At 38.9% G+C, this 27,557-nt stretch overlaps 1 protein-coding gene across 6 annotated transcripts; it reads right to left on the bottom strand.

Moving 5' to 3' along the window:
• Positions 1–915: 915 nt before the first annotated feature.
• On the bottom strand, positions 916–21,130 carry csf1b (colony stimulating factor 1b (macrophage)). 6 transcript variants are annotated; one of them, XM_086068609.1, is made up of 9 exons: positions 20,899–21,130; positions 17,950–18,069; positions 15,627–15,689; positions 13,555–13,725; positions 13,258–13,459; positions 13,040–13,176; positions 5,323–5,366; positions 5,205–5,242; positions 916–2,741 (listed from the first exon to the last, which is right to left on the bottom strand). In XM_086068609.1, the coding sequence occupies exons 2-8, from the start codon at positions 18,040–18,042 to the stop codon at positions 5,206–5,208; spliced, it is 747 nt and encodes a 248-aa protein (XP_085924735.1). In that variant the 5' UTR covers positions 18,043–18,069; positions 20,899–21,130; the 3' UTR covers positions 916–2,741; position 5,205. The 6 variants fall into 6 exon arrangements, with proteins under 6 accessions (XP_085924735.1, XP_085924737.1, XP_085924732.1 ...); XM_086068611.1 differs by having other exon boundaries at positions 17,950–18,031; XM_086068606.1 differs by having other exon boundaries at positions 20,903–21,130.
• Between the last annotated feature and the right edge of the window lie 6,427 nt (positions 21,131–27,557).

Below are 27,557 nucleotides of genomic sequence, written 5' to 3'. Positions count from 1 at the left end.
TAGTTAGTCTTGCTATTAGCATAATACTGCTATTATTGTCCATAAGGGGCATTAAAAAATAAAAATAAAAACGATATATGTATAGATAGGTCTGATGCCACTGAACATTTTGAGCGGTTGTATCTTGAGCTTGTAATCTTGGCAATGCTAATGAAAGACAAAAAAGTAAAACATAGCAGACGTCCACACACAGATGGGATTGATATTAGCGAGGCTCCAGGTGACATGCTTTTGTGCAAAAAACCTCCCCAATAAACAGATGTACGTTTACGTGCTTGGAGTGGGTGGTGTGTGTTGGTGTCAGCAGAAGGGGCATTAGTATTTGGGGAGAGATTTGTCTCAAAATTATAAACTAAATCTTCTTCTACTCTGGTAAAGCAGCAAGCGTCCGAGTGAAAGCAAAACAAACTTTACTTACAACTTTACAAGGCAATAACATGAATGAGACGGACATGTTGTCACCTAAGGCTTTACACATGATGACTATGTAGCGTTAAAGTGTTTTGCAAGATTGATGGACCTCACCATTAGTATGTCTCACACCATTTATTTAATGTAGAACACATTCAGTAGATTTTGGCCATCTGATGAATTGGTCTGACATAGGCTCTAAAATAGGAGAATTCATTTGGAACAAGAAAAGTAAAAAGTGTTGTCAATTGGTGAAATTTCTATTTCTGGGTGGAGCTAAGATTTTCAGGAAAAAAAATTCAATCAATTCAATCAAATTTATCGTTGAGGAAGCTTATTGTTTTTCATTAATATGGAACATCAACATATTAGGATGTAGCTTTTAGGTCTTTAATCTACTAGTGACATTCATCATTAATCAGGTGACTGCTTGGCACTTGAAGGCAAACAATTAATCACATGAACTGCCTTTGACAAACTTAAAAATGACACGACACTGTAAAGTTGTATCCAAAATGTAGTTTTTATTGACACAAGAAATATTCACATTTAAGGAAGTTCCTATTTGAGATTGACTTACACTTATGAATCACAATAAAGTCATTTATTGAATAATCGTTGGTCAACAACCTTTGCCCTGTTAAACGTGACCCGGTGTCTGCGATCCTTTATGATGGTCACAGAAGTCGTTCAGAAATGGTCATTGTAGGATTTTTCGGTTTTCCTGTGGTTAGTCTCAACCTACATTTTATGTGCGTGTGAGAACTTTGCTTCCATTATGCGGCACAATGTAAAACAAACAGGGATAATTAAAGACAATTTTTTTTTGCCAAGATGACGCACACTCATTTACTTCATGTAAAAAGTCATAAATATCAGAACATTTTTGTGTTGTTTAGAAGATACACATCTATAAATCGAACTTACTCTGGTATTTTATAATTTTATGGGCAAGCCTCCCTGATGTGCATTCTCAGCTACAGCATGAGCTCCACAATATAAGAGACCCAACACACCATATAATACAAAAACTGCCTCAATTTATCATATTGTTTAATATATGCAGTACCTGTTTGGTGAATATTTCTATTGTTGTAAGTCCAGAATTTCTAATGAAGCTTTTCATCTGATTTGACTGTGCAGTTGTACCTAATGTTATGGCCAATGAGTGAATGCAATATTCATGTGTAAAGTAATATTGCCAATACATAATATATATTTTTAAATATTACATCTTTTATAATTTATTAATTTTTTTAGCTTTTCTTTGCCCTTGCAGGAAGTTAGGATCAGGGAATGCCGTTAATATAAGATCATATTATATTGAATGGTTTGGGTTTCTGCAGAAGCTAGAGGTTAGCAACATGATTTTTCTTCGCTGTCCTTTGCCCTCTCTCACACAAAATCTTCTCACACCCGTAAGAGGGAATTTTCCAATTGCTCTCAAGCTCAGGCACGATGCAAAGTTATCCATCGAAAGCTTCTGGATGATTTATTACAGAAAAAAAAGCATGAGCCAAGTCAAGGCAACATTAGGGAATGTATAATTGCAACAATTTGACAAGCCTTCCATTCTGCCTTTCTGTGTTATTTACTTACTGCAGTAAAAAGTCAAATGTCAGGCTTGTACTAACACATTTTCCCAACAAATCTTGTCCAGCCTCTCTCAGAGACGGACGGTGCTTTTGTTGTGCGCTTGACTCTGATCCAACAAACCTTTTCAACCTACAAATGAGTGTTTGTAACTAATAAGAGAATATTCGCACTGTTTCTCGAATACAGCTGAAATTGTTTGTCCTTGTTCAACATCCTCCTGCACCCAAAATTGGATTAGCAATGTGGGATGTTAAAGAGTGAGGACAAAATGTCTTATAGTGCAGTGGACCGAATCATATACAGCGTATACACCTAAAAAAAATGTCAAATGTCAAACAATAAAGGCAGAAAAAAAAATGCTTGAAGCGTATGATGAAGTTATATCACTTGCTCCTTAAATGTGACCATTTCAAATATATATATATAAAATATACAGAATTTGCAAATAAAATATACATTATGGATTTGCATTTATTATACAGAAATTGTATAGAATCAAACTAATAAATAACTTTATGAACAACAATACAAACAATTGATTAAGCGATAAACATACGTTAGTCAACATGTGTAGTCCAGAAATTCTTTAGTGGACTTGAAATGTGTTTGTAATGGATGCATAAACATATGCAGAATTTCTTCAATTAAACATCATGGCCAATTACTGTTTTGAAATCGTGTTCTTTGTGGATCCAACGTAGCTCTTCAGGATCTGCCGCTGAAGTCTGATAATTCTGAAAATACAAAGAAATTCAAGACAAACATGTACAGCAGCCGTACGTCACACCGGATAACAATCTCAATCTCTTGACGATTAGATAACATCTGCCAGAGACATCATTCTGCTTTAATGTGGAAGCAAAACATTCCTTTAACCCAAATGCTAACTTCCTTCATTTTTGGGTCGATTTTGCTTTTTAATGTTCAAATAGGTGAAACAAAATGACAGTAAATTGTTTGTTGCCCATTTATGTTGTATGCATTTGAGTTCTCTGAGGTCAACTTGACCAGACCAATCTAAATCTCCAGAAAAAAATTCAGATGGAACATGTTTTTTGTGTGTTTTTATTAATAACCCACGTAAATGAATTAGGTGCTTGATATTTGTGTGTTGACCACCAAAAAGTCCTGAATGTATTTATGATATCAGGTCTCACCCAAGGACCACGTGAGTAGCCTGCGGGCCTGGTCTAAAAATAGCTCACCACTAATGGGGACCGTGTGATTTTCAAGTAACGCTGTGGAAGTGATCATTTGAAAATGAAAACACTTGTGGAGATTCGTAGAAGTCAAGTTTTACAAACTGATGTTTATCTTTTTTTCTGCCTAGTTCAACCATTGATGATAATTACTGTAAGAGATCATTAACATAAACAGTTTTCTTTACATAGACGGATTATCATTAATTGTAATAATGACTTATAATTAAAGGTAATTTTAAGCAAAGTTGCACACATTAATCAATGCCAAAGAAGTAGATCGCAGATTCCAAAAGGTATATGTTTATACAGCTAAAATAGCCTGCGGTTAGATTGACCTAAAATAACCCTCTTGTGTAAAACATCAATGTGCACACAGGATTGACTGAATTATATCACACTAAGTTCCTGTTATTACCCGGTCGTTCCAATCAAACGAGGTAAAGCCATTTAACATAAACATGTAAAAAGAAAATCATTTTAATCGTTATTTTGAATTCATAAATCACTGACCCCAAAGTTAATAGTAGGATTAATACATTGTCCAATATGAGCCATTATTTCAGTCATTTTGGGTAAAATAAATAAATAAATAAACTTCTTGAAATGTAATAAGTGTATTTAAATTGAGATGGCTTGCAATTTACAGCTACCAAAACAGCCAAAATCAGCACAACCCTAAGTCAGTTCTCCAAAAGTTCATTGTGAAAACCAAGCATTGCACCGTTGCGTTAAGATCGAGTCATAGAAAATAGCAACAAGTGCAACCTGTACAATTAATCGAAATTCTATTACAATTTCAATTATTACACTCCACAATTACAAAATCAGCATAAACAATAATAAAAGATTATTCATACTAATTTTGAGTTGTTTGAATGTATATATTTGCACTTTATTTTATTTTAAAATGACTAATTTAATAACTCTTGTTTTGTCCAACAGGAACTCGCATAATTATAGTGTTTCAAATATTTGTCTTATTATTTTTTATATGTTTAAACATTTTCTTGTTTTATACCAAAAAACAAGTGATTGTCCTAATAGTGATTTCAATTTTTACCGTATTAATCGCGATTAGTATTTTCTTCATAATTGAGCAGCCTTACATTATTTATGTAGGATGCTGCAAATTGAGCCGCCGAAGAGTAGATTCACAGTATTGAGGTGGTGAGGCAAGACCCCGACTAGGTGGACCTAGAGCATAAGATCCCTCACTTTATTAGTTCTATGCGGTCATCTTGTGGAAACACGGTATTCGGATTGATATCACGCTTGTGAAATATGAGGTAATTAGCAAAATCCACCATTTTTTATCCATCTTACATCTTTAGCCATTTACTGTCGACTTAAAATGACATTATAGTTGCTCAGAGCTAAACTAACAACCAATCACGGTCGAAAATGACATGACAGTGCTACGGGCTCAGCTGATGACCGTCACCACAAGTTTATATATGAATGGCCTGACAAACTCCAAACTTGAATGCATGAACCGTTTTCACATTATTTACTGACTCTATGGCGAAAATGTGACAGTGTGTGGCGTATGGTTGTCCCGATAAGTCTGGGAGAAGTGCTACATGCACATGAATTCATTTTGCACAAATGCAATATTAATTAGAATGTGGTGTTTAGACTAGTGAGGAAGCATAGAATGTACTATTGTAAAGAACATTTCGGACTTGAATTCATTCCCCTCTAAGCCCAAACAGAAAGAAGAACAAATCTGAACATTTGCTATGTAATCACATCTGCAGAGGTGAACTGGGTGGGACAGGGTGTCCCAGCCATGATTCCAACATCATGCATATAGCCTTCATTACAGGAATCAGCATGTTTGCCCAGTTCTCCAAGTATACGATCAACCTCCAAAATGCCCCAGAAACTAAAACCCCCCGTCAATTTGACATTCAATTGTAAAACTGCCCAGAAATTGACACCCCCCACCTTAAGTTAAAGCTTTTGCATAGAAATGTAATTTGCAAGGATACTCACGTTATTGTAGCTCCAGCTCTGTGCCTTGCTGGTCTCTGCTTGAAATGAAATGACAACAACATGAATCAGGATAACCAAAGGTGGGATGTTTTGAATGCATCGTGCAGTGTGCCCTTACCTAGAAATCATATAAGATCCCAATCTGTGACGGATGCGGGTCCTCTGTTTATAAATGAAAAGGGACATATCATTAGTTTAATGACTTTCAAAGAAAATGCACTACATAAGCTCTTGTTAAAGTTCATACATACAGTAGGAAAAGTTTACACACCCCTGTTCAAATGCCAGTGTTTTTGTGATATAAAAAAAATAGACGATATCAATCATCTAAAAACTTTTATCACACTCATTTATCTGTAACGTGTACATCCCATTTGGGGGGGGGGGGGTCTTTGCGCAAGGGGAATGTAAAACTAAGTTAGATAAGTTAAGCCTCTCTGACAAATTTTCTTGTAATCTTTTAATGAATTTTGGAGGGAAGTTGAATTCTTGGTAAGGTCACCGTTGTGCCATATTTTTCTTCCCACTTGATGATGACGAGTTATTTCGTACGCTTCTCTCTACCTTTGAAAAATGAGATCCCTCTGATGCTGCAAAAGCTCACAGCACAAGACCATGGCTTTGTACTGCAGGATCAGCAAATACCAGAAAACAGCACATCCAAACTTTATTTGTGATTAATCAGAAGCACTTAAAATGGTGTCTCATGTATTGATGACTCCCATTTAACATCAATCAATTTTCCTAATAACATTGTCCTGGTTACAAGTCACATTTTCAAGTCAATCTTTTTTTTATATCACAACACGCTGGCATTTGAACAGGGGTGTGGAGACTTTTTGCATCCAACGTAAATCAGGGGACATGACCACTGGCCAGAATTCTGCCTCATTGTGTATGGTGTGTGTGTGTTGTGTGCTATATATATATATATATATATATATATATATATATATATATATATATTCGAGTTTTTATGTTCTCCCCGTGCCTGTGTGGGTTTTCTCCGGGTACTATGGTTTCTTCCCACATTCCAAAGACATGCATGGCAGGTTAATTGAACTCTAAATTGTCCCTAGGTGTGATTGTGACTGTGGATGGTTCTTTGCCTGTGATTGGCTGGCAACCAGTTCAGGGTGTACCTCGCCTACTGCCCGAGGCCAGCTGGGGTGGGCTCCAGCACCCCCGCTACCCTTGTGAGGAGTAAGTGGAAAGAAAATGGATAGAAAGTGTGTGTGTATGTATAAATATATATATATACACACTTTTATACATATATATATAGAGAGAGAGCGAGAGAGAGAGAGCGAGAGCAAGAGCAAGAGAGAGAGAGAAAGAGAGAGATTGACATGTGCGCACACACATTCAACAGTAAGTGTTATAAGCAGGTATGCCAGTTGGTCAATTGAACTCATGGCTTGGCTTGAAAAGCGTTGTAGGCAGTGAATGTGATATGCTGAGGAAAACGTGTTGTGTTGTGCATATGTTGTAGCTTCTCGTCCGCAACTTGACTGCCGTGGCAAATCTTTTGACACTTTAAAAATCTCATGTTTGTCAATGTGACGCTTCCGTGTTGTCTTGGTGGTCTGAAACGGGGCTGCCATGACAGCCGGAAACAACGTTAACGTAGCCTATATTCCATGAAAGATATTTCCAAGAAAGTCATAAGATTTATGTCACAACTGCATTTTTCCCTGGCTTTGCACAAAATATGACTTTTGCGTGCAAATCATGGTAGTACAGCAGATTAGTCACACAGTGGATGAATAGACAGCTTTGTAGTTCACAGGGTGATTAAAGAACCTTGCTTTAGGGCACATTAGCCATGAAGCTATACGGGAATTGAGCTTTGGAAGCTCAGGAAAAAAATATTAGCTCTAATGTGCAATGTAATTTTGAGAACATTTATTATGTAGATACTGTAGTAACTTAGGACTGCATTGTGAAAACAACATTAAGTGACGCTAAATGTATTCACTTTAGTATATCCATCCACTTTCTGAATGGCTTATCAATATTAATAAACGTTTAATGTTCCTCCCAAGTGACGTATTGACGCCGGAACACCGTAACAATTCCATTACTTCCTGTTTACCGCAGTGTGTAGCAGGAGTTTGCTAAGCGTGTAGCATTAGTTTCTCTCTCCAGATACTCACTAAATTGCCTGCTATTTTGCTGTTCAAAGTTGGACACGCTCCACTTAAACGCGACTTTTGTGAAAAGTGTAATCGATCACCCAAGCACATTAATGCCACGTCCCCAATAACATTAGCCGGTTAGCATAGCAAAGACAGCTTATCCGTCTTTCTCGCTTGTTCATCAATCCTCGTAATCGTTTTGTGAGAATGTCGGTCCTTGCAAGTTTTATATGCCGCCATGAAGGCCATCATTAATAACTTTAGGAGCGAAAGCGCAACATGTTTATGTGCAATATTAGCCAGCCAAAGCTCGTTGCTATGCTAGTAAAACTGATCTGGTCTCGACTTGAGTACCAGCTTGTAGTTAATGTAAACATCCCAGCAAAGCATTTGAGGCTGCCCCCGCCATTCAATTTAAAACTTAAAAATCCTTGTTTTAAGAGGCTAAAAATGCACATGTGATGTAGACACACAAACTGCTATGCGAAACAGATTATTTCAAGCCTTGTGTTGGCCAAAAAGAGCGGAGTACCCCGCATTCTTTGAAGTTGCTTTTTTCCCCCTCACAGATATGAATAATTAAGTGTTTGTTGTTTTAGTTAAGTTTTTCAAAGTAGTAGGATTAGTTATTTGCATTTACCCACCTTTTTTCTATTAATTTTCATTGACTAGAAGTGGTTCAAATAATGGATGAGTGGGTGGATGATAATTGTTATGTATATATATATATTTTTTGGGGTGGCTTCCTCATCTGTCCTGAGAGAAATTCAAATGTCCGTGTATTAGACTTTTAAAGCATGGTTGATTTCTGATTAAATAGAGCATTATCAATGTAGAGTGCAACATAAGGTCATCAGGTTGAGGACTGTTAACAATTCATGGTGGTTAGTATTAAAAACATTAGGAGCGCTCAGCTCAGCTCAAGAACGAGCTGTCCAGAAAGATGATCAATATTCCTCTTTTAAAACTCTTCACTTCTGGGCAAAATATTTACTACCAGTAGTACACATGTAGTAATAATAATATTAATAATAATAATAATAATAAATTGTATTTTTTATGCACTTTACATTTCAAGAAAACTCTCAGTGCTACAGTGGCAAGTAAAAAAAAATAAAAAATAAAATACAAGTTAAAGTGAAGGTTTGCAATCCGTCAACAAAATATAAATCATACAAAGTATTAGGGCATAAACATGCAAAATCATCGTTTGCCCTTTAGCAACAATAATGAGCTTATTGAGGATGATCAGTGAACGGATAAAAATCCGGGTTAGTCATGTTCTTTTTTCTCTTGTAGTCTGTCGATAAAGCAAAGTAATGTCTGCTGTGTTCCAGGTGTGTATTGAGACCATCAAGACCAAAGTAAATCTGATGTTTGAAGTCTCACAGCATTTCCCCTTTTGAACTTTATAATTTTTTTTATCCAGACATACTGTGCAGAAGAGTATTGATGGGAAAACAGAGAGTCGATGACATGGTTTATTTGGCTCTATTTAGATTCTAAAAGGATCCATATGTTTTGAGTTTTCATGCTGCTCTGGGCTTGCCTTAAAAAAAAACATGCACTCGTTCATAGGCTCCAAACATGCTACGTTCCGCACATCATATTTCAACCTGGTAAATTCTGACCATGTGTTTCCACACAGGACTGCAAGAAATCACTCGAACACACACAAGAAACATCATTGAAACAGCCAAACTTGATCTTATACTCAATCAAGTAAACCCACTTTTTCAAGATTGATGGTGCACACGCCTGTAAACTGTGGTTTTGGCCGTAATCATATCAGTATGAAGCTTATATTATTTACCTTGTTAATCCAAGCAGTCATGCAGAGAAAAATACGATCCCTAACTGAGTGCGTGACGTAGTATTATACAGGGGGCTTCATAAAAAAAAGAAAAAGGAAAAATGTTCACATTGTTTAGACCAGGGGTGGGCAAACTCTGTCCTCGAGGGCCAGAGTCCTGCAGGTTTTTGATGTCAACTTTTGACATGCCGAAACATCAGGAACACCAAGAAAACTCTTCAATGCTATGTGACCACAATTCATTACTACAATATTTCTTGCCGTTTTCACGTTTCCACCATGTTTAAACACATATAATGAATTAATGGAAAAATTATCTATGAACTTATTATACATAAATTGTCTTAAATATCAAGAGTACAGATGATATGTTCAAAATTTGATAGTGACAAGAAAAGCTGCATAAAGCAAGCATAAAAATAGTTTGCGGGGCTCTGCCGTACGTCTTCGCAACATTTTGCAATCTTGAACGAAACCTGACGAAATGCCAATTCTAGCACTCGGTACACGCGCGCGCCCTTGCAAGCCTGCGGTGCTCAGTGAGATACGGGCGTTACGTCTGCTGGCATGCAGTTTGCTCAAAAGGAGCATGTTGTATTGACCTCTTCATATCCGATGGCAGTTGTTTTTACTGGTGTATACAGGCCTCTCATCCATGCTATTTTTGGTACTGTACGCAGTTGTTTTATTGCAAAGCCCTTCTCTATAATGCTATCTACTAGGGGTGTAACAAAAAACGATTTGAACCGGAAATCCAGTTTTGAGTTTAACGATGTGAGTGCGCATAGGTCTAAAAATAGCTTGAGCTGGCCAATGGCCCGGTCAAGACCTTATAAAACGGTTTTATGTTGCTGATACAGCTGCTCAAAACTTTTATATAAAACAAACAAAACAGTCCAGTTGCGATCGATTCAGTGCCATGAATGAAATGTCCTGGATTCAATTCCTTGACTAAGTCACCTGTTTGTTTGTGCGTGGGTGAAATAAAAGTCACGCAAGACTTGTCGTAGTTATGTGACTGACGTCGGATACCGCTGCGGCGAGTTTGGGACGGAAGTTGAATGAAGATGCGGACAAGATTTACAACATGCTCTGGCAAGTTTAATGTCCAAAGTGTAGATGAGATGTTTATTTTATATGAACAATGGAATGCTGGATAAAAGTGTCACCATGTACGAAGACTGTCAACGTACGTACACGCTTGATGAGCCGGCATGGATCCGCGGTGTTCAACTGCATGGACAGACAGCAAGGACTTCTTCCAACTAAAACGGCCACAACTCGACCAGAGGAAAGGTAATAACGACCTTAAAAAACGGTTTATTGTTAAAGACTTAAGACATACTGCGTTGTGGAGAATGAGGGCTTCGAGGACATGATAAAAACATTAGCACCCCCCAATATAATGCGCAACTATGGACTGCTGTCTGACAAACAAGCCGTAGTGAGTAAAACCAGGATATTGAACGAGTCACACGCAGGCAAAAACATAAGCATGTGTTGAATGGAACACAGCAATAAAGTGCCAGCCTGCGTTACTGATAATGGAATATGACAGGCGACTTGATCGTTATGATCAAGTTCAACTCATTTTTCACAAGAAGAACTGTCACAAGAGTAAACATAATAGAAAGTAACTGAGATGTAATTGTTTTAAGTTAATTTGTTTACATTTAGTAAGATGGCACTTCGAAAAAGATATTCATTAGTAGTTACAACTTACAAGTGGAGTATTTTATTAGGCAGATGCATAAAACAGCATTTTAAAAGAATGATAGTTAATAATTTGGTCTGTAACATGTCGGAACATTACAGATGCAAAAATGTGGCTCGCTGCTGCATTTACAAAATAAAAGCAGATTTTTGCAAATGTGCAAATTACAAGATTTTGATCATTTTAAATTAAACAAGATATTCAAATCATTAATGGAGTAACAAAATAATTGCAAATTACTTTGACAATTGACTAATTGTTGAGTAATCCCATAATCGTTGCACCGCTACACCAAATCAAACCAAATCGAATAGTAATCCTACTGAATCAAGCCGGACCGAATCGTTTCATTTTAAAATTGAACCATCCTTGTATCAGATCGCACCCCATGTTACGAGATACATATCGAATCGTCTTGATTGGAGAGATTTACACTCCTAGTCGCTACCGTATTTTCAAGAACCATAAGATGCAACTAAAAGTCTTAAATTTTCTCAAAAATCTACGTTGTACTTCAAGTACAAACAAATTCACTCTTTACATTGTTAAATACTTTCCTAATGTACAATCGAGTTTTGCTCCGCTACTTTTTTAAAAACATATGTGTTAGCGTGAAAGCATGCTACCCCATGTTTTAAGCTAGCGTATATACCATGATTGCGCCCAATAATACGGTGCGCCATATGTATGTGTTAAATACAGAAATAACACCCCTAACTGACACTGCACCTTTTAATACGGAAAATACGGTAATCGGTGTGGAAAAAGGATGTGCTAGCATCGTACCTCGTGAACACCACCAGACGCATACTCCATCCAAGCACCAACAAAGTAAACTTTAAGGGTTTTCAAACCGTTTAAAACTTTTTGAAAATATATTTATTTACAATAATATTATATTGGACTAGGCATTTGTAGGATACAAAAAAAGCATCTTCTTGTCCTTCCCTGGATAACTACGGTGTTTCTGAAAACCACTACAAGCCAGTAACCGCTATGGTCTAACACAAGCTACCGGTGTTCATTCGAAGGTGAGGTGCAACAATAAAGTCCTTTTGACACATCTTAAACATGCAATGTTACTTGACTATCGGGTTTTGATGAATTTCATAGTTTTGTATCACAATGTTTTCCGCTGTCGCAAATGGGCTGCTAGCTAGCTTCAGGCTGAAGTTAGCTTTGCTGTGTTAACATCAATTCAAGAGTTTATGTGTGTCTTAGCTACTGTGATGTGAACATGCAGGCTGGGCAGCAAATATGCTTTGTCAAATCTGTCAATTAATGTATTGACACAAGTGTCTAAACATATACATGAAGACAAATGTAGCATTTTAGACTTGCCGCTGTTCCCTATACAAAAAACAAGCAAAGACAATAGTGTAGAACATAAAATTGTGACTAAAACTAGACTAAAACCTTTTTTTGTTTTGTTCCCTAAAACTGAATTAAAACTATCACATAAACAGTAGAAGTGACTAAAATGTGACTAGGAACAATAAAGAATTCTTATCCACATGATTAAGACCAAAACTAAAACAACTGCCAAAAACTACATTGCAAGATGCAGAACACAGATGGCGTTTTCCCTCAGGGAACAATAATAGCGGAACTCATTTAACTTGACAAATTGAACGGAAGTGCAGAGCATTCTCCTACACCACGACCATAAAATCTTTTAGAACATTTGTGTACCTCACAAGTAAGATCATCTATTTCACCCAAATGCAGTTCTATGCGTAATTTGACATTAACAACTTAGTGTGTCCTTATGTGTTGTTAGCATTTCTGCATGTCTGCATATACCCAACACAAATTAACTGCAGCTGCAGTTCGTCTTTGATTTGATAACATGCCACATTTTTCTATTACTGTACATCTTTTACCGATAAAAGTTCATGGTATGCGAGTGCGCTAAGCCTAAAACCATGACTAAATTCAGATTAACGCGCTTCACAAAGGTTTAAAGTACATTTCAGCCTCACAGTTCTGTTGTCGCACAGTACACGCCATCTTACATGAGCCATCACTAAGAAGTCTTAAGAAGTGTAATTGCTCTGTTGCATTCCTCAGCAGGCCTTTCTCAGAGAGCACAGCCAAGACAACAAGGCACACGTGATCACGTTAAGGATTTTAGAGTATTGACGATTTGGCAAAATAGAAGCGCTGGTACCTTTTGTGTGATTAGACAGAGGAGAGTAAATATGAACAGTAGTGCTCCGAAGATGGAGGTGATGATGAAGCCAAGCTTGTACAGGTCTTTCAGTGGTCTTCTCTGAGAGGTCTTCACTGACCTCGTAATATAACTGTCTGTAGAAGATTACACACAATCTGTGACCTCTGAGGCTCCAAGTAACATCAGAGAAGCCCTCAATAGATCGATGATCCCACCTGTGCAGCCTTGTGTGGAGGACGCTTGAGGTTGCTCCGTGCTTAAACCAAACAGCTTTGAGTATTCATACTGGCAACTCCAGTCCAGTGGTGCATCACTCGTCGTTACCAGCTCCAAATAAACAGACAGCACCCTCAAAGCTCTCTGTAGCGCTTCTGCAGGAGATCCTCTGTAAAGCACTTCAAAACTTTCGGGCTTGTCCTGTAATGGCCATCGGTAAACATTGCATAGGTTTGATCAGTTTCCATGGAAAACCTTTTGCATAGCAAATACTTGTGGCCTCTAGACATACTCACCTCAATCTCCTCGTTGATCTGCGGAACACATTTCTGCGAGTAGATATTGAGGATGAGTGCTCTCAAAGACTGAACATAGCTGTAGTTGACCGAACCCCTGTTATATTTGAAGTGGGTGGTGAGGAGCTCCAATATCCAGGGTAAGGCAGCTTTCACGAAGCAACACTTGCTCTGCAATCAGAAAGTGTTGTCAGGAATCTAGAATATTAAAGAAGAATCAGCATAATCATAGAACTGATAGATAGAAAAAGATCTGTGTATGCAAATTAGCATTGTTATATCTTGACGCATTCAAGACCAAATGAAGTGTGGTAGCTTGCTGTAACTAAAAGAGGCTCTGTTGGTAGAATAGAATAGAACAGAAAAATAATCGAACTCATTGGCATCCTCGATGGGAAGTTGACCTACAACCACACAGACCTCTTGTTTGACATATTTTGTTCAGCTTAAAACCCAAACAGTGTGCGTATTCACAGTCAACACCATTCTGACGTGACATGTCAAGGAAGCTCAAACATACTCAACGTAATACGCGAAGCTTAACTTCAAAATAAAGTTGACCAAATGCAGTAATACATTGACGGCAATGCAAATAGCCTTAGAACACATTTACTATGAAGTTAGCCCACGTCGTGACGTGATGGCTAGCTTGACTTTCCTTTTAGACGTTTCTTTGATCGACATTGTAGTTGCGACCAACATCAACACGCTATCCCAAACTCATGTTCAATCGCTAATTTAGGACACTAAGAAACCACTAATTAATTACGCCATCATTGTATGATTCCAGCAGAAGTCTCCGACGTAAGTGGCTAGTGGCTAGCTGTTAGCATGACCATCGAGTGTCTGGCTGCCGGCTGGGTTAAGTTTGACAGCTGGTACCTGGCTTACTTGAATACTTTTTCAATATTCTGGACCAAGGCTACTTTGTAATTCACTCTCCATGTTTAAAAGAAGGGAATGTGCCTGAAATTGCACGTTGAGATCTTTTCATTATGAAAAAAAGATAAATAGAACTTTGTCTTCATTTATTTTCTTAAACACTTTTGCCCTTTAAAAAAAGAAAAACATTCCACTCAAAATGTCAAACTTAGCTGTTTAGATTATAGGAACACAACTTTAAGCCATTAATACATTGTTATTTTACACATGAACCGTGTAAAAATATGAATATTTCTGCCTCATATTGCACTTAAAATTTGTGTTCCTAAATCCTAAACGGCTATATTAGACATTTTGAATTGATTTTATGTTTTAATTTAATGGGAAAAGGCGTTTTACAAAATAAATGAAGACACTAAATCCTACACGGCTATATTAGACATTCTGAATTATTATTACATGAGCGACAAGGTTTTTCCTCTGCCATCATAGTGAATGTGTAACCGTCACGTGATTGTACTTTTAAATTAGAAGCAGCTTTTTGGATCTCACAGCGGGTCAGCTCAGCCCAACCCACACATGCACTGTGTTTCCACCTCCAATGTGCATCTGGGACGCTGGGCGGAAGTAACGCATAACCGGCTGCGACACAATAGTCGAGTGCGGGAAACAACACATAACCAAAACACAGAAGCCATGGAGGATGACGCTGCCCGGTATCGGTTGCTCGTTCTGTTTTTTGTGGTGCTTCAGATGTGGTGCTTCTTCAAGTGTTCCGGAGATGACGCATACAGCGCTTCTGAGTTCCTTAATATTTTGAACATTCTGTTATACCTTTATTAACATATTTCAATCATCGAAATGTGGACGTTTGTGGCTTGATTCAGACTCGTCCATGAATCGCAATGCATCTAAGAATCGGAAACTTCCCCCACCCCTACTGTTGATACTACATTTTTATTTTTTAAATTAACAATGCATTACAGTTCAATGTAAAGAAGTTCCATTGAACTTTAGGCACAACTGCCTTTCTTTTCTTATGCCAGAATTTTGTGTTTAATTGTAAAAAATACACTCTGTCATCTGAAATGAATGGGCTCAAGTAAAATATTTATTAATGTTCCCCACGTTGAGGTCTAATTTGAATAAATACTTAATAGAAACTTCCAACCATTGAGAAGGTACCTTACCAAAGATTTCTGTTCTATCAATGTGTAAGTTATCGAGCACCCGCTTCTCAATTGGTTATCCATCTGTAGAGACAAAATGGAGACAGTTTTTACAACTTTTTAAAATACAGTATTCAAGCAGTGTCTGTTTGAACCCACTCCCCCATAAATCTAGTTAATAGAAAGAGCACCTTAACCCATGTCATTAATTATATTTTAAAATGATTATCAGCATCGATTAACTAATAAGCATGTTTCAAACAGAGTTGGTTACTAGTGATGAGCAGTTGACAGTTGACCTAAAGAATCAATTGACTTTGGCAAGCTTGGATGTGTTAATAGACTCAAGGCCTCAAAGCAGTGTATTAAAATCAGACTTTTAAAGTCTCACGCACTGACTCTTGAGTCACATGTGTTTTTGGGGGTTGCCTGGACAACAGTCTCAGAATAGAGAAAAAGGCTTATTTCCATTATTCCAGTTCTTCTTTTCATTATATTATTTACCGTTTGATTAGCTGCCGACCTGAAAATGTTCAACTGCAGATTTTCAACGACCTCAGTCACACCCCAGACACCCTCCCCTGCCCAGCCGATTCATGAACAGGACGTGTAACGGCTCTTCGAGCAACACAAGATCAAGAAAGCTTCAGGTCTCCTTCCTGCCTGAAAGTCTGCGCTGAGCAGCTGGCTCCAGTCTTCACACAGATCTTCAACATATCCTTGTGTGAGGTCACATCTGCTTCAAATGCTCCATCACCCCAGTATGCAAGTAACCTGCACAATCGCTAATGAGCAACAACAGGCCTATCGCTCTGATATCGGGGGACATCATCAACAGGCACCATGAGCACTGGGGCCCCCCAAAGGTGCGTCCTCTCTCTACTGATTTTCTCCCTCTACATGAATGACCTCAGCTGTCAAACTCCTGAAGTTTGCAGATGACACCAGAGTCATCGGCCTCACCAAAGACGGTGATAAGTCTGCATTTCGCCAGGAAGTGGAACACCTGGTGGTTTTATAGAAGTCCGGCCAGGCCTGGCCGCCTTGTCACCTGCTCTCGCTATGAGTGTTTTTATTTATTTTTCTCCCTCTAGAAGGACGGTTTAGAGTGAATGCACGCATCAAATGTACCGTACTAAAACAAGTCAAATACAAATAATTATTTAAGCAATATAGAAAAAAATAAATAATGTAATCCCCAAATTAATAAATACTAAAAAAATCTTGCGAGTCAAGGAAATCCAGTTTCAACAGCTCGCTTGTGAATAATATTCTCATCCATCCAGGATATTTAATTCTCATGGCATTGATTCGATCGCAATTGGACTGTATTGGTTGTTTTATAAAGCAATTTTGAGCAGCTGTATTAGCAACATAAAGCCGATTTATAACGTCTTGACCAGACCATCGGCCGGCTCAAGCTATTTTTAGACCGATTCATTAGTCCGTGTGCCGGCGCACTTGCATCGTTGAACTCAAAACCGGATTTCCGGTTCAACTTGTTTTTTGTTACACTCCTAGTATATATCCAGTGTTTATAAAGTGTGTAGTTCTGAGCTCAAACTTAAGACCCCAACTTAAATGCAAAACACTCCGGCACGCCCGCAAACTTTGTTCGGAAAATGGATGCATAGATGGATGGCTCATATACTAACAGAGACAAATTCATTGCACTGAGAGTAACGAGTGTAGCTGTCACCTGATTCACTGTCATGTGTGATACACTGCTCATTATAACAAAGATCATAATGTTTCTGCTGTATCTAAAAACAACACAGCAGGGTTTCAGATTCAGATGTTTGTGGTGGAGCAGTAGGGTTGGGTGGAGCCTGCGGCGTGTGGGGAAATGTATGTGTGCTGTTAAATGTAGTTGCTGTGAACCCATCACAAAATAATGTGTTGATTCCATTCCCATTCTGAAGTAACCTTTTGCAGAAAACTTAGTGTGCATTTGGCTGCCTACTTTTAGATTTATTTCCTTCTCCTCTTTCTTCTTTATCTTCTGTGTCTATGTGTACCAACAGCATACATACCAACAGTACTATGAACCAGGTCGAATGAACCATTTTTTTTTATTTTTGCGAGGCGGGCGTAGGTAGTCTCAAATGTCTTCATCAACGCAACCTTATTATTGAACTTTCACAGCAAAATGTATTTTACCTTAAAATGAACGACACCGTTTTTTCATAACTGGCAAGAGCTGATGTCTGTTGGCAATTAATAATATTCTTGTTGGCAAGAATAAATCTTAAAAGTTATGCAAAAGCCCAGAACTATCCATGCTTGGGGCCTTGCTACACCATTAATAGTTACTCCTGACTTTGAAACCTTTAAAAACACCTACCAGATGTTTGAGTGTCCGCAGGTGGTCCCTAGTAATGGAGTGTCTGCAAGGTCCAGGGACCTCAGCCATGGACAGCGGGAAGCTCAGGAACATAAGCACACACAGACACTTTATCTGCAACTGACACAATTACATTTTCAATTCGCCATCTGCCAGCACGTTTGCAAACATTTCAAATCGGTGACGTTCAAAATACACACATTATGAACGTGCATGACGATTGCTTACACGCCACTTTCAAAAGGCAACATACTATCATAGGGAACTCAAGATGAGTCAGACTAGCTCATCGAAGAGTAACAACTACATTCAGCGTCATGGTGAGTTGTAGTTTTATTTTTTTTGCGTTTATTTGTTCCAGTACCGGTCTGTTTAAATAATTATTTCATTGAAACAAGGGCAGCAGCAGCTCATCCAAACGGAAGCAGAAGATAACAGTTTAGGTCTCCCCTAAGCTTAGGGCCCAGCTGCGTAACCAATAACTGTGACATTTCCCTGTAGGTGTCTGCATGTGTGTGGTCTGTAACAAAAATATAACAGAATACAAACTGAGTTTCGCTTCAGAGATTATTTAGTAGGGGTGGGGGGAAAAAATCTAAATTGCAATATATTGTTGTGTTGTGTGCTCTCTGTTGCAATAAATATATTGATACACTGAAGGCACATAATGGCTTTAACCAACATTTCTGCTTGCCCTGCGTGGCATGGCTGCAGTTACCCATTCTGAGCACTTCCAGACTTTATTAGAAGCTGGTTTACCACAGAAAGTCTGCTGAAAAACTAGATGAAATGTACTTAGCAGGATTGGTGTCACACGGTGACTTGGATGATCGAGCAATTGTGGCTGTGAAGGAATTCAATGACAAAAGTGCTCTCCAAATCCTTTGCAGCTCATGCTCTTGTTGACAGTATTCCATCCAGGACACAAGCACAAGCGACAGCGAAAAGATGAACATTTATCTGGTTGCATTGCTAATTCATTGTTGATCATCATTATATGAAATTGGTAGCATGATCAGTGTCTTTACATTAATGATCATTAAATATTAAGGAGTTAGTTAAAAGTGGTCTGAGCAAATTTCGCACGTCACATTACTCAGTACCCAAGAAGTACTGCTCAGTTTCAAAAAAGTTGGTGACCCCTATTCTGTTGTGTACTGTAAACAAAACACATGTACCAGGGAAGTACTTCTTTCAAAGAATATGTACTTTTTTGTGCTCCAAACAGCATTAAACATCATCAGCATAGACGACAATAAATCCATGTGATTCATTATAAAATCTCACAACCTAACTCACATTTTCAGCATTGTAGTCAAACAGAATTTCTTTCTCTTTTTTTTTTTTTATTTCTTGCTGGTCACATCACACAATTGTGTGGCCGCTTCCTATAAGATGAGGTCAAAATGGCATGTGCCACATGATTGCTATGTTGTGTTCTTGACAGGAGTCAAATGCACAAAGTCTAATACATAGTAAGGAAGTAAAACTGCCACTGGTAATCTCTAAATGGTTGTGCCAGATTGGCTGCAGGTTTGACACAAACCTGCAGCCTGAGGAGCTCCGGTCTATTGAGCTTTTATATTCTATTTGAAATGACATGGAAGAGGTGTCTCGAATAACAACGAAACATTGCAGGTAAGTTCAAGTGTAATGTATAGTGCCACTCAATAAAAGTGCCAGCGAGTGATTTTTTTTAATGATCCAGGAGCTGAAAGTAGACTGGTGTAACACTTTGTTGTAGTAAAACATCTGTTTAGAAAATGTAAAGGGGGGAAAAAAAATATCATCTCCTCACTCAATTATGCCTGCGAGTCGACCTTATGCGTTTTGGCAAGTGTATGAAATGGGTGCCAGATGGACTTCATTTCACTCAACTTTATGATTGAAACGTGGTGATAAGCACATGTGCCTCACACATTCTACCCTCAAATGGTTTCTGTCACATGACCACCACATTTGACTCAGATTTGCAACAATACAATTCAAACGGGTAGCAGACAAGCACAGAACTGAGACAAGAAAACATGATTTATTTGAAGCCTGGCCGACATCTGAGATGGATTAGGACATAAAAGACAGCCTTATAAGCGAGTGTGGGCCAAGGACAAGCCACTTGCTAGTTGCTTTTGTATTGTTAAGCACAAACAGAATTTAGGGATCTGTTTTGTGTATTTGTTCTCACTGTAGTCTTACATTTTACTTTTCACACTTTAAAGAGTTCTGCCACAGTTAGTTATGAATCTAAGTTGGGTTTGTCTGGAATTGATTACTAGAACTGGCAATGCAGTACAGCTATAACTGGAAAAAAAAAAAAAAGAAATAAAATATATCCATCCATTTTCTTAACCGCTTAGTCGTCGCAGGGGCGCCTGAGCCTATCCCAGCTGGCTTCGGGCAGTGTACACCCTGAACTGGTTGCCAGCCAATCCAGGGCACACAGAGACGAACAACCATCCACACTCACAATCACACTTTAGAGCGTTCAATTAACCTGCCATGCATGTCTTTGGAATGTGGGAGGAAACCCGGAGAAAACCCACACAAGCACGGGGAGAACATGCAAACTCCACCCAGAAAGGCCGAAGCCCGGACTCGATCTCACGTCCTCTGCACTGGGAGGCGGATGTGCTAACCAGTCACCCACCGTGCTGCGTGTGTGTGTGTATATTCGAAGATTATATTTTAAATTAAGGTGACAATCAAAAATCAGAATTGAAAAGCTAATTAAATGCAATTTAAGATCCCACCTAATGAAATTAATGTAATCTAATAGTACTAATAATTTGATTTGCATGTAGCAAGTGCAGGAGCACATGACAATCATCAGTTTCAGTTTCATGTTTTGTTATCCATACAGTGAATGACGTCTGGAGTAAAAGCACGAGCAATCAAACCACATGCGAGGAGTGACAAATGCATTTAAACAGAGAAGCGACAAGTTCTCACCTACCTTAGCCTTGCTCTGAATCAGGGTGGGCACAAGGATGGTCATCTGGTATGTGTTTGACAATGGGAAACAAATCCTCTGTCACACACATTGAAGCAAAGAGATTCTTCTCATATATTCACTTTCACTCCACAGAAAGGACTCTCCAGATGGGTCAGTGTTGCACGTCGTCATGTGGCGCACTTCTAATGCGCTGGCTGACGTGCTCCTCTTGCGGAGTCCAAACCGAGACTAACAGTCTTAGCAGACAAACAGACAGACAGCCCGTTTACAGACCTCCCACCTCCAGTCTCACAGACAAGATCCATCCGGGCCTTTTCACGTCTTATGATCATTTTTGGTTGTTGTTTTTTTTGGGGGGGGGGGGGGTATGTGCTGTATATGGAATTTAAAATGCATTTTTTTTCCAGCAAAAAAAACAAAAACAAAATCTAAAGTGAAATATGGCATTGGGCATACCTACTATACAGGTTCCCATCAAAGTACTCGTGCCCAGATTAGAAACTCAGTTCCAGAACCAATTCATCCATCCATTCATCATCTACCGCTTATCCGGGGTCCGGTCGCGGGGGCAACAGCTTTAGCAGGGAAGCCCAGACTTCCCTCTCCCCAGCCACTTCAACAAGACATAATTTTGAGGCCACCAAACTGGACCACATCAACACTTCTAGAAATTCTGTCCATAAAACTTTTGAACAGAATCAGTGACAAAGGGAAGCCTTGCTTGAGTAACTCTCACTAGGGACACATCAAACTGACTAACTGACTAAGGCTATGTTCACACTGCAGGCAGTTGGAAAACAACTCTCAGATCAAATTACAATTATACTATTGTAATATGAAATTATTAAACAAGTATTATTTGATGGCCAGAAGACAAAGATGTGTCATAATTCATATCTAATATGGATAGAGTAATGTTAATCTCGTTATTACTCCCTCTACATGATGTGTGAATGAGCAGAGCTCATGCCGTAAGTACGCAATCTTAGTCACCTCTTCATTCACGTTGTAAACACCACCACACTGGATTTCAAATGAAACAAACAAGATGTGCTTTATGGCTACAAAAATTTATCTTGTCTACAAATCTATATCGTCCTGAGGTTTTTCTTTTTTAAGACAAAAAAAAAGGTTGTGCTTTACCTTGACTAGTTTCTGCGACGTCTTCTGAGGAAGGTGGCAGTCGTCACCGAAACTAGTCAAGTTAAAGCACAACCTTTTTTTTGTCTTAAAAAAGAAAAAACACAGGAAGATGTGCTTTAATTGCAAATGTATGCCTTTATTTTGAGGGGATTTACAGAACGGTCAACATTGCCTCCCAGGCAAAGCATCGATACACCAATCGGATGTCGTAAGTCGGAAAGTGTACGGGAGTATGCGCTCGTATCCAGTTTGAGGCCTACAAGCGTTGGCAAGCTGTGTGCTATGCTATCATTGATTATCCTCAGGTTAAACCAAACTTCTGTTTGATTTTTTTCTGTATTTCTGTAAAGTGGTTCTCCACAGCCTCACCAAACTCCTCCCATGCCCAGTTTTTGCCCACCAACCACTAGAACTCGGACTTATTCTCATTGCGCACATGTGCATTAAATACTGTATAAGCATTCAAATAAAGATTCGAAAAGCCAGGTACCAGAACATATTTTGAGTTTTGTTTTTCTTTTCAACGCTTAAGGAATGACAGATATTGCTGCAAACCTAATCAAGCAGTGTGGCACCTGAACCGCTTTTGCGACAGATTTGAAAAGGAAAGGAAAGGAGCATAAAATGGAAACATCTGATCATTCCTTTAAAATACGTGTCCACATTTGAACTTACAGAAGAAGAGTTTTGACTGAGGGCCAAGCACCCTTCTGTTCCACAAATAGTTTTATTATCACATGTTTGGCATGAATGAAATTGAAGTGAGAAAGAACAATAAAACAGACTGAACACTCAGTGGGCGTCTGAAAACGCTGCAGGGGCGAGGCGGTGTTTGATGCTGCTCAAGGATTCCTGAACTTTTCTTCTTTATTACTTGCTTCAAATTGTGCTCGACCAGAGATAAGCAATTTAAACGCGCTGCTCAAGTAGTTTTTGTTTTCAAAAACAGATCAAGGGTCACTCCGCATGCGGCCTGCGGGCCGCCAGTTGCCCATCCCTGTGCTAGACAGTTGAATTTATTGAAACAGTGGGTGTGTTCATGCAGGCATGCATGCATGGATGGATGGATGAACTATTTCAGTAGTGGAATTATTCTAGTATTTTGTATGCTTCTATACACATTGGATACGATTCCACACCTGCTGTTACTTTGTAGAACTTTCTATCACAAAAAAATATACCAACACAGGCTGTGCTTTTCATTATTTACATTTACATTGACATTATTTGTACCCTGGCCTAATTTTCACCTCAAGTCCCTCATTTTTTTTAAGGTCAGTGTTTCATTTTGCAATTCATATTCTCAGACATTATGTATCACTGAAAGCAGTGATTTACAAAATAATATTATTACATAAGTAGCCATGTTGTTTCTCTTAATGTACGACTAACAGGCTAATTAAATGTGAAAAAGAAGAAGAAAAGTTTTCAATATATGAGAACTAAGCCGAACAATATTGTATTACTGCACTGTACTTGGTGGCCTTGAGCCAAGTCGACGAGTCTTGGCCAGAAGAAAAGTGTTGAGTGGTGAACCCGCTTACTGTTAATGTTTTGTTGACAGAAAGAAAATACTTCACAGTCAGATTGTTTCAATTTTTGGCTTTCCAACCGATAGCATCGACAGGCCGAATGTTTGGTTAAATCACTGTGTCAATGTTGAACACAGAGCACGGTGAGGCAATATGCTTTTAGTTGAGATTTCTTGTCTTTTACGGGGTCCCATTAAGCTTCTCGTTTTTACATGCCCAGCTGCATTTTTTAAATAAGCATCATATAAAAACTCACAAGTTAGATATTTAACTCTTTGACTGCCAGACGTTTTCAGAAAAGGGATGCCAGCCGATTTAAGCAATTTGACTGATCTTTCAAGGTCCACAGAAAATTCTGTGTTTGGACTATGGAAACACACATACTACCAATGAAAGATTGAACTCTCATCTTTCATCAGAAAAAAAAAGTTTGTTTCTACCTTATTCCGTTCTTCAGTAATCAACAATAGAAAATAGTTAGTTTCACCCAAATGCTCTGTTCTGGACCAAAATACGTAGAAATCAAGCTTTTAGTGAAACGATATTATTCCATGCACTCTAGTGAATTTGACACCCTTTTTTTTTTCCATGAATGATGCCACAAACATCGAATGAAAAAGTGTTTTTTGATAGCAAAATATGTTTATTTACATTCAACAGTGTAACAATTTGACAACAATTTGGCAAACTATTTACAAATGTGTGCAACTGTGGTGCTATTTACAAATATGTGGATGTTTCAACGACAGTTTTTCTTTTAGTGTAACACTCCCCTGCGTGCAAGGAGACGCAACAGGATTTGCACAACAGATTAGTTTCACTGCGATTGCCCATCGCGTGCACTTTCTTGCCGGGCGTTTTTTCCGGGGAATAGCAAGTATATACTGCAGTGTGTGTTGCCATCAAGTCTACTCTCAGGATCATGCTACGGTTACGTTACGGTGGTGTTACGTCTGGCTTCCTCATGTCCTTCAGTTCCTATACCGGGTGGTAGATGTTCTGATCCATCTTATCCACTCCATTCATGGTGGCATCGTAGTCCAGAACCAGTGTCTTCTCCGTGATCAGACTGTACCCGCTCCTCCGATGAATATGCTTTGGACTCGGGGTACTCTTCATCGTCCGATCGAATGTCCGCTTGTGCAGAAGTGCTCGGTTGTGCTCCGCGTTTTCCGGCGTTAGCATCGCTTGCCGGTGAGGCTTTACTACGTGATCATAGCGGCCGCGTCAACGCTTCCAACTTCGGCGTCAAGCTCGGAGTCACCATCATCATCATCGTCGACATCAATGCGCTTTTTAGTATTGATCGATGCTTTCCGTCTTTGAAAAAAATGCTGAAGCGTGAGCTGCTTGCAACCGGTCGCCATTGTTGCTTCATCAGCCATAGTCCCCTCAACACTCTACCTCCGCCTCACGTCTTCTACTGACGCCCACCCAATCTTGTCCAAAGAGAGTCATCGCTGCCATCTAGGGGCCAAAACGAGTCATTATACTAACTAGATCTGCTTGATACTTTCAGCACAGCTGCCCAAGGCTTTCCTCCACCCGTTTCCAAAAAACAAAACAAAAAACATAGTGAACGTCTTTTAACGTTTTTGGCGCCCTTCCGTAGGTTTTTACTAAACGTTATTTAACGTTTTTGGCAGTAAAAGAGTTAAGAAAACTGGTCTTAACTGCGCCATTACGATATTTGATAGCTTGCCATAAGAGATTACTTGGTCGTTGCGGTCAGAAAAAACACATTATAAAGAAAACAAACAAACCACATTGTATACAAGTATAAGGCATAAATCCATTGAGGGTAGCTGTTCAAGAGGAAAGGCAAATATGTCAGTTCAAAACTCAGGCCAATCATTTTTGCACACTTGTCCAGAAATAACAGAAAATATCTTGAGAATGCTCACAGTCTTTCTTGTAGTGCTATGCATGAATGTTTTGGGAATTATCCCCACTCTGAGAAGGCCACAATACACTCGTGCGTCTCTCTCTCTCTCTTTTTAATTTTTTAATTTTATTAAATTTTTTTATCCTTAATTTTTACTTTTTTGAATATGTTGAGAGGGTTTATATATTTTTGAGAGTGGAGAAGCATCAACTTTGTTGGTCATACCTGCAACATGGTTTACCTTCTTAGTTATTGTACCTGTTACTTGACCAATAACTAAGAGATGGGCATATTCCCCACCATGCAGAGTTCCTCGATGTACAAATCAGATGTAGTATGGAGGAGAACAGAACCACTTCTGTGAAAGGCACTTTTATTCTTGGTTACCAGTAGTGATGTAACGATAATGGCAATATCGTGATATCGCGATATCAAAACTGCCACAATATCGTCATGTCACGATATTAAAAGCAGTACATCTGTTAAAAAGGTGGAGGAACTTAATGTGTGCTTGCATTAGCAAGTAAGTTAAGTGTTATTAGAGATTGTAGGTTGTTTATATGCATTGCTGTTATGTACAAAAGCACAGTATTGTGTTTTTGTTTTTTTGTTTTTAGTATGAGCTGATATTGTGACCTTTTTTTATATCGCTAACCTCCCCTCAATATCGTGATAATTATCGTTAGGGATGTCCCGATCCGATCACGTAATCGGAAATCAAGCCCGATCACGTGGTCGCTGACTCGATCGGAATTGGACCTTGTCTCCCGATCAGGACTATATTAGGTTATTTTTTTCTAACTTTTAATTTTAATTTTATTTATCTGGAGTTGCCCAATGGCACAAAGCGAGACATCATTTTTCCACACAGCTTAGCATGCGGCATGGCCTCACTTTGCTACAATGACACTATTTGCATAATGCCATCAAGCGGCGGGGCTCAAGCGCCGAAGTATTTGGAAGTAGATGATAATATGTTATTATCATCGTTAATGTGTACAGCGGATATACAGTAGGTCCATTGCACGCTTCCCCGCTGCTGCGCTGCGCTTCACTGCCAGGCAGACCCGCCGCCATCGGGCGCAAGCGACTCTGGACGTGCTCTGGGTCCTTCCCGCGGATCCGGCCGCGGACGTGTTTCGTTTCCTCTCCCGCTGATCCAGGCGCCCGCCGGGACTGCAGTACCATCGGAGCCTAGCCTAGCGCGAATCCAGAGTGGCCGACGTCCTTCGCGGGGTCGCTAGCCCGGGCCGGCAGTCTAGCCTGGTGCGAGTCCAGACCAGTCAGGATATGGTAAGATTAAACACATTTTGCTTGCTTGCTCTTCAAATGCAGCCTTTTGTTTGTTTGTTGTAAAGTTGGCTTGTTTCACGCTTTAAAACGGCTCCAGTAGGTTCTCAAAAATAAAGCTCTTGTGAAAAATGTATATACTGGTTGATAATAGCCCTTTGAATAACTCATATATGTTTCCAAAAAAAGGAGGGTTAAATGTTTTACTTAATTTAACCACTGCTCCACTCACCATATAAAACGTGTTGAGGTAGTTTTGTTTAAAAACAAGTGAGTTGACAGTGAGAGCGGTATTGTGGCCTTGGATTGAAATAACTGTTGTAAAAGATTATTTTTGGCTGGTGTAGTGACAGCAGACAGGATCCATGGAAAACAATTCTAGGATATAAAAATATTTTCCCATGTTACTTTATAATATTATTGTATAGAAGCTGAAAAGTGTGACAAGCCGTACAAAAGTTTGGACATGGATGGAAGGATGGACAAACATTGTCTACATTTTTTGTGGCTACGTGCTTGTTGGGTGTAACTAAGTGTGGTAAACATCAAAAAAGAGTATAACTACATAAGCAATAACAAAGCTATTTGAGACTGATTTGGTGCTTGTTGAGCACAGTCGTTTCTTTTCAACTTAACATCAAACTTCTTGATCACAAAATGAAATCAACAAAGGAATTTATTCATCCATCGTAATTCCCACATCTTTATTGCAGTTTGGCATCAACAGGCCAGACACACGCACACATACACATTTTGCAATAGTTTTTACATATTTCATAAATAGAGAACAGACGGTGTTCAGTGC

Source organism: Leptonotus elevatus, chromosome 2 (genome assembly GCF_054856555.1).
Source record: "Leptonotus elevatus isolate MCC_2025b chromosome 2, RoL_Lele_1.0, whole genome shotgun sequence".
NCBI classification, from domain to species: Eukaryota; Metazoa; Chordata; class Actinopteri; order Syngnathiformes; family Syngnathidae; genus Leptonotus; species Leptonotus elevatus.
Note: the sequence above shows the minus strand (reverse complement) of the source record. Positions and strands in the feature narration are given on the sequence as shown.

Excerpts from the sequence above, each read along its gene's own strand:
- csf1b (XM_086068606.1), bottom strand. The coding sequence starts at position 20,944 with ATGACCATCCTTGTGCCCACCCTGATTCAGAGCAAGGCTAAG. Across the intron at positions 13,177-13,257 it reads CTCCACACAAGGCTGCACAG|ACAGTTATATTACGAGGTCA; the intron begins GTGGGATCATCG and ends AATCTTCTACAG. Across the intron at positions 5,367-13,039 it reads TCTGTCTAATCACACAAAAG|AGGACCCGCATCCGTCACAG; the intron begins GTACCAGCGCTT and ends ATTTATAAACAG.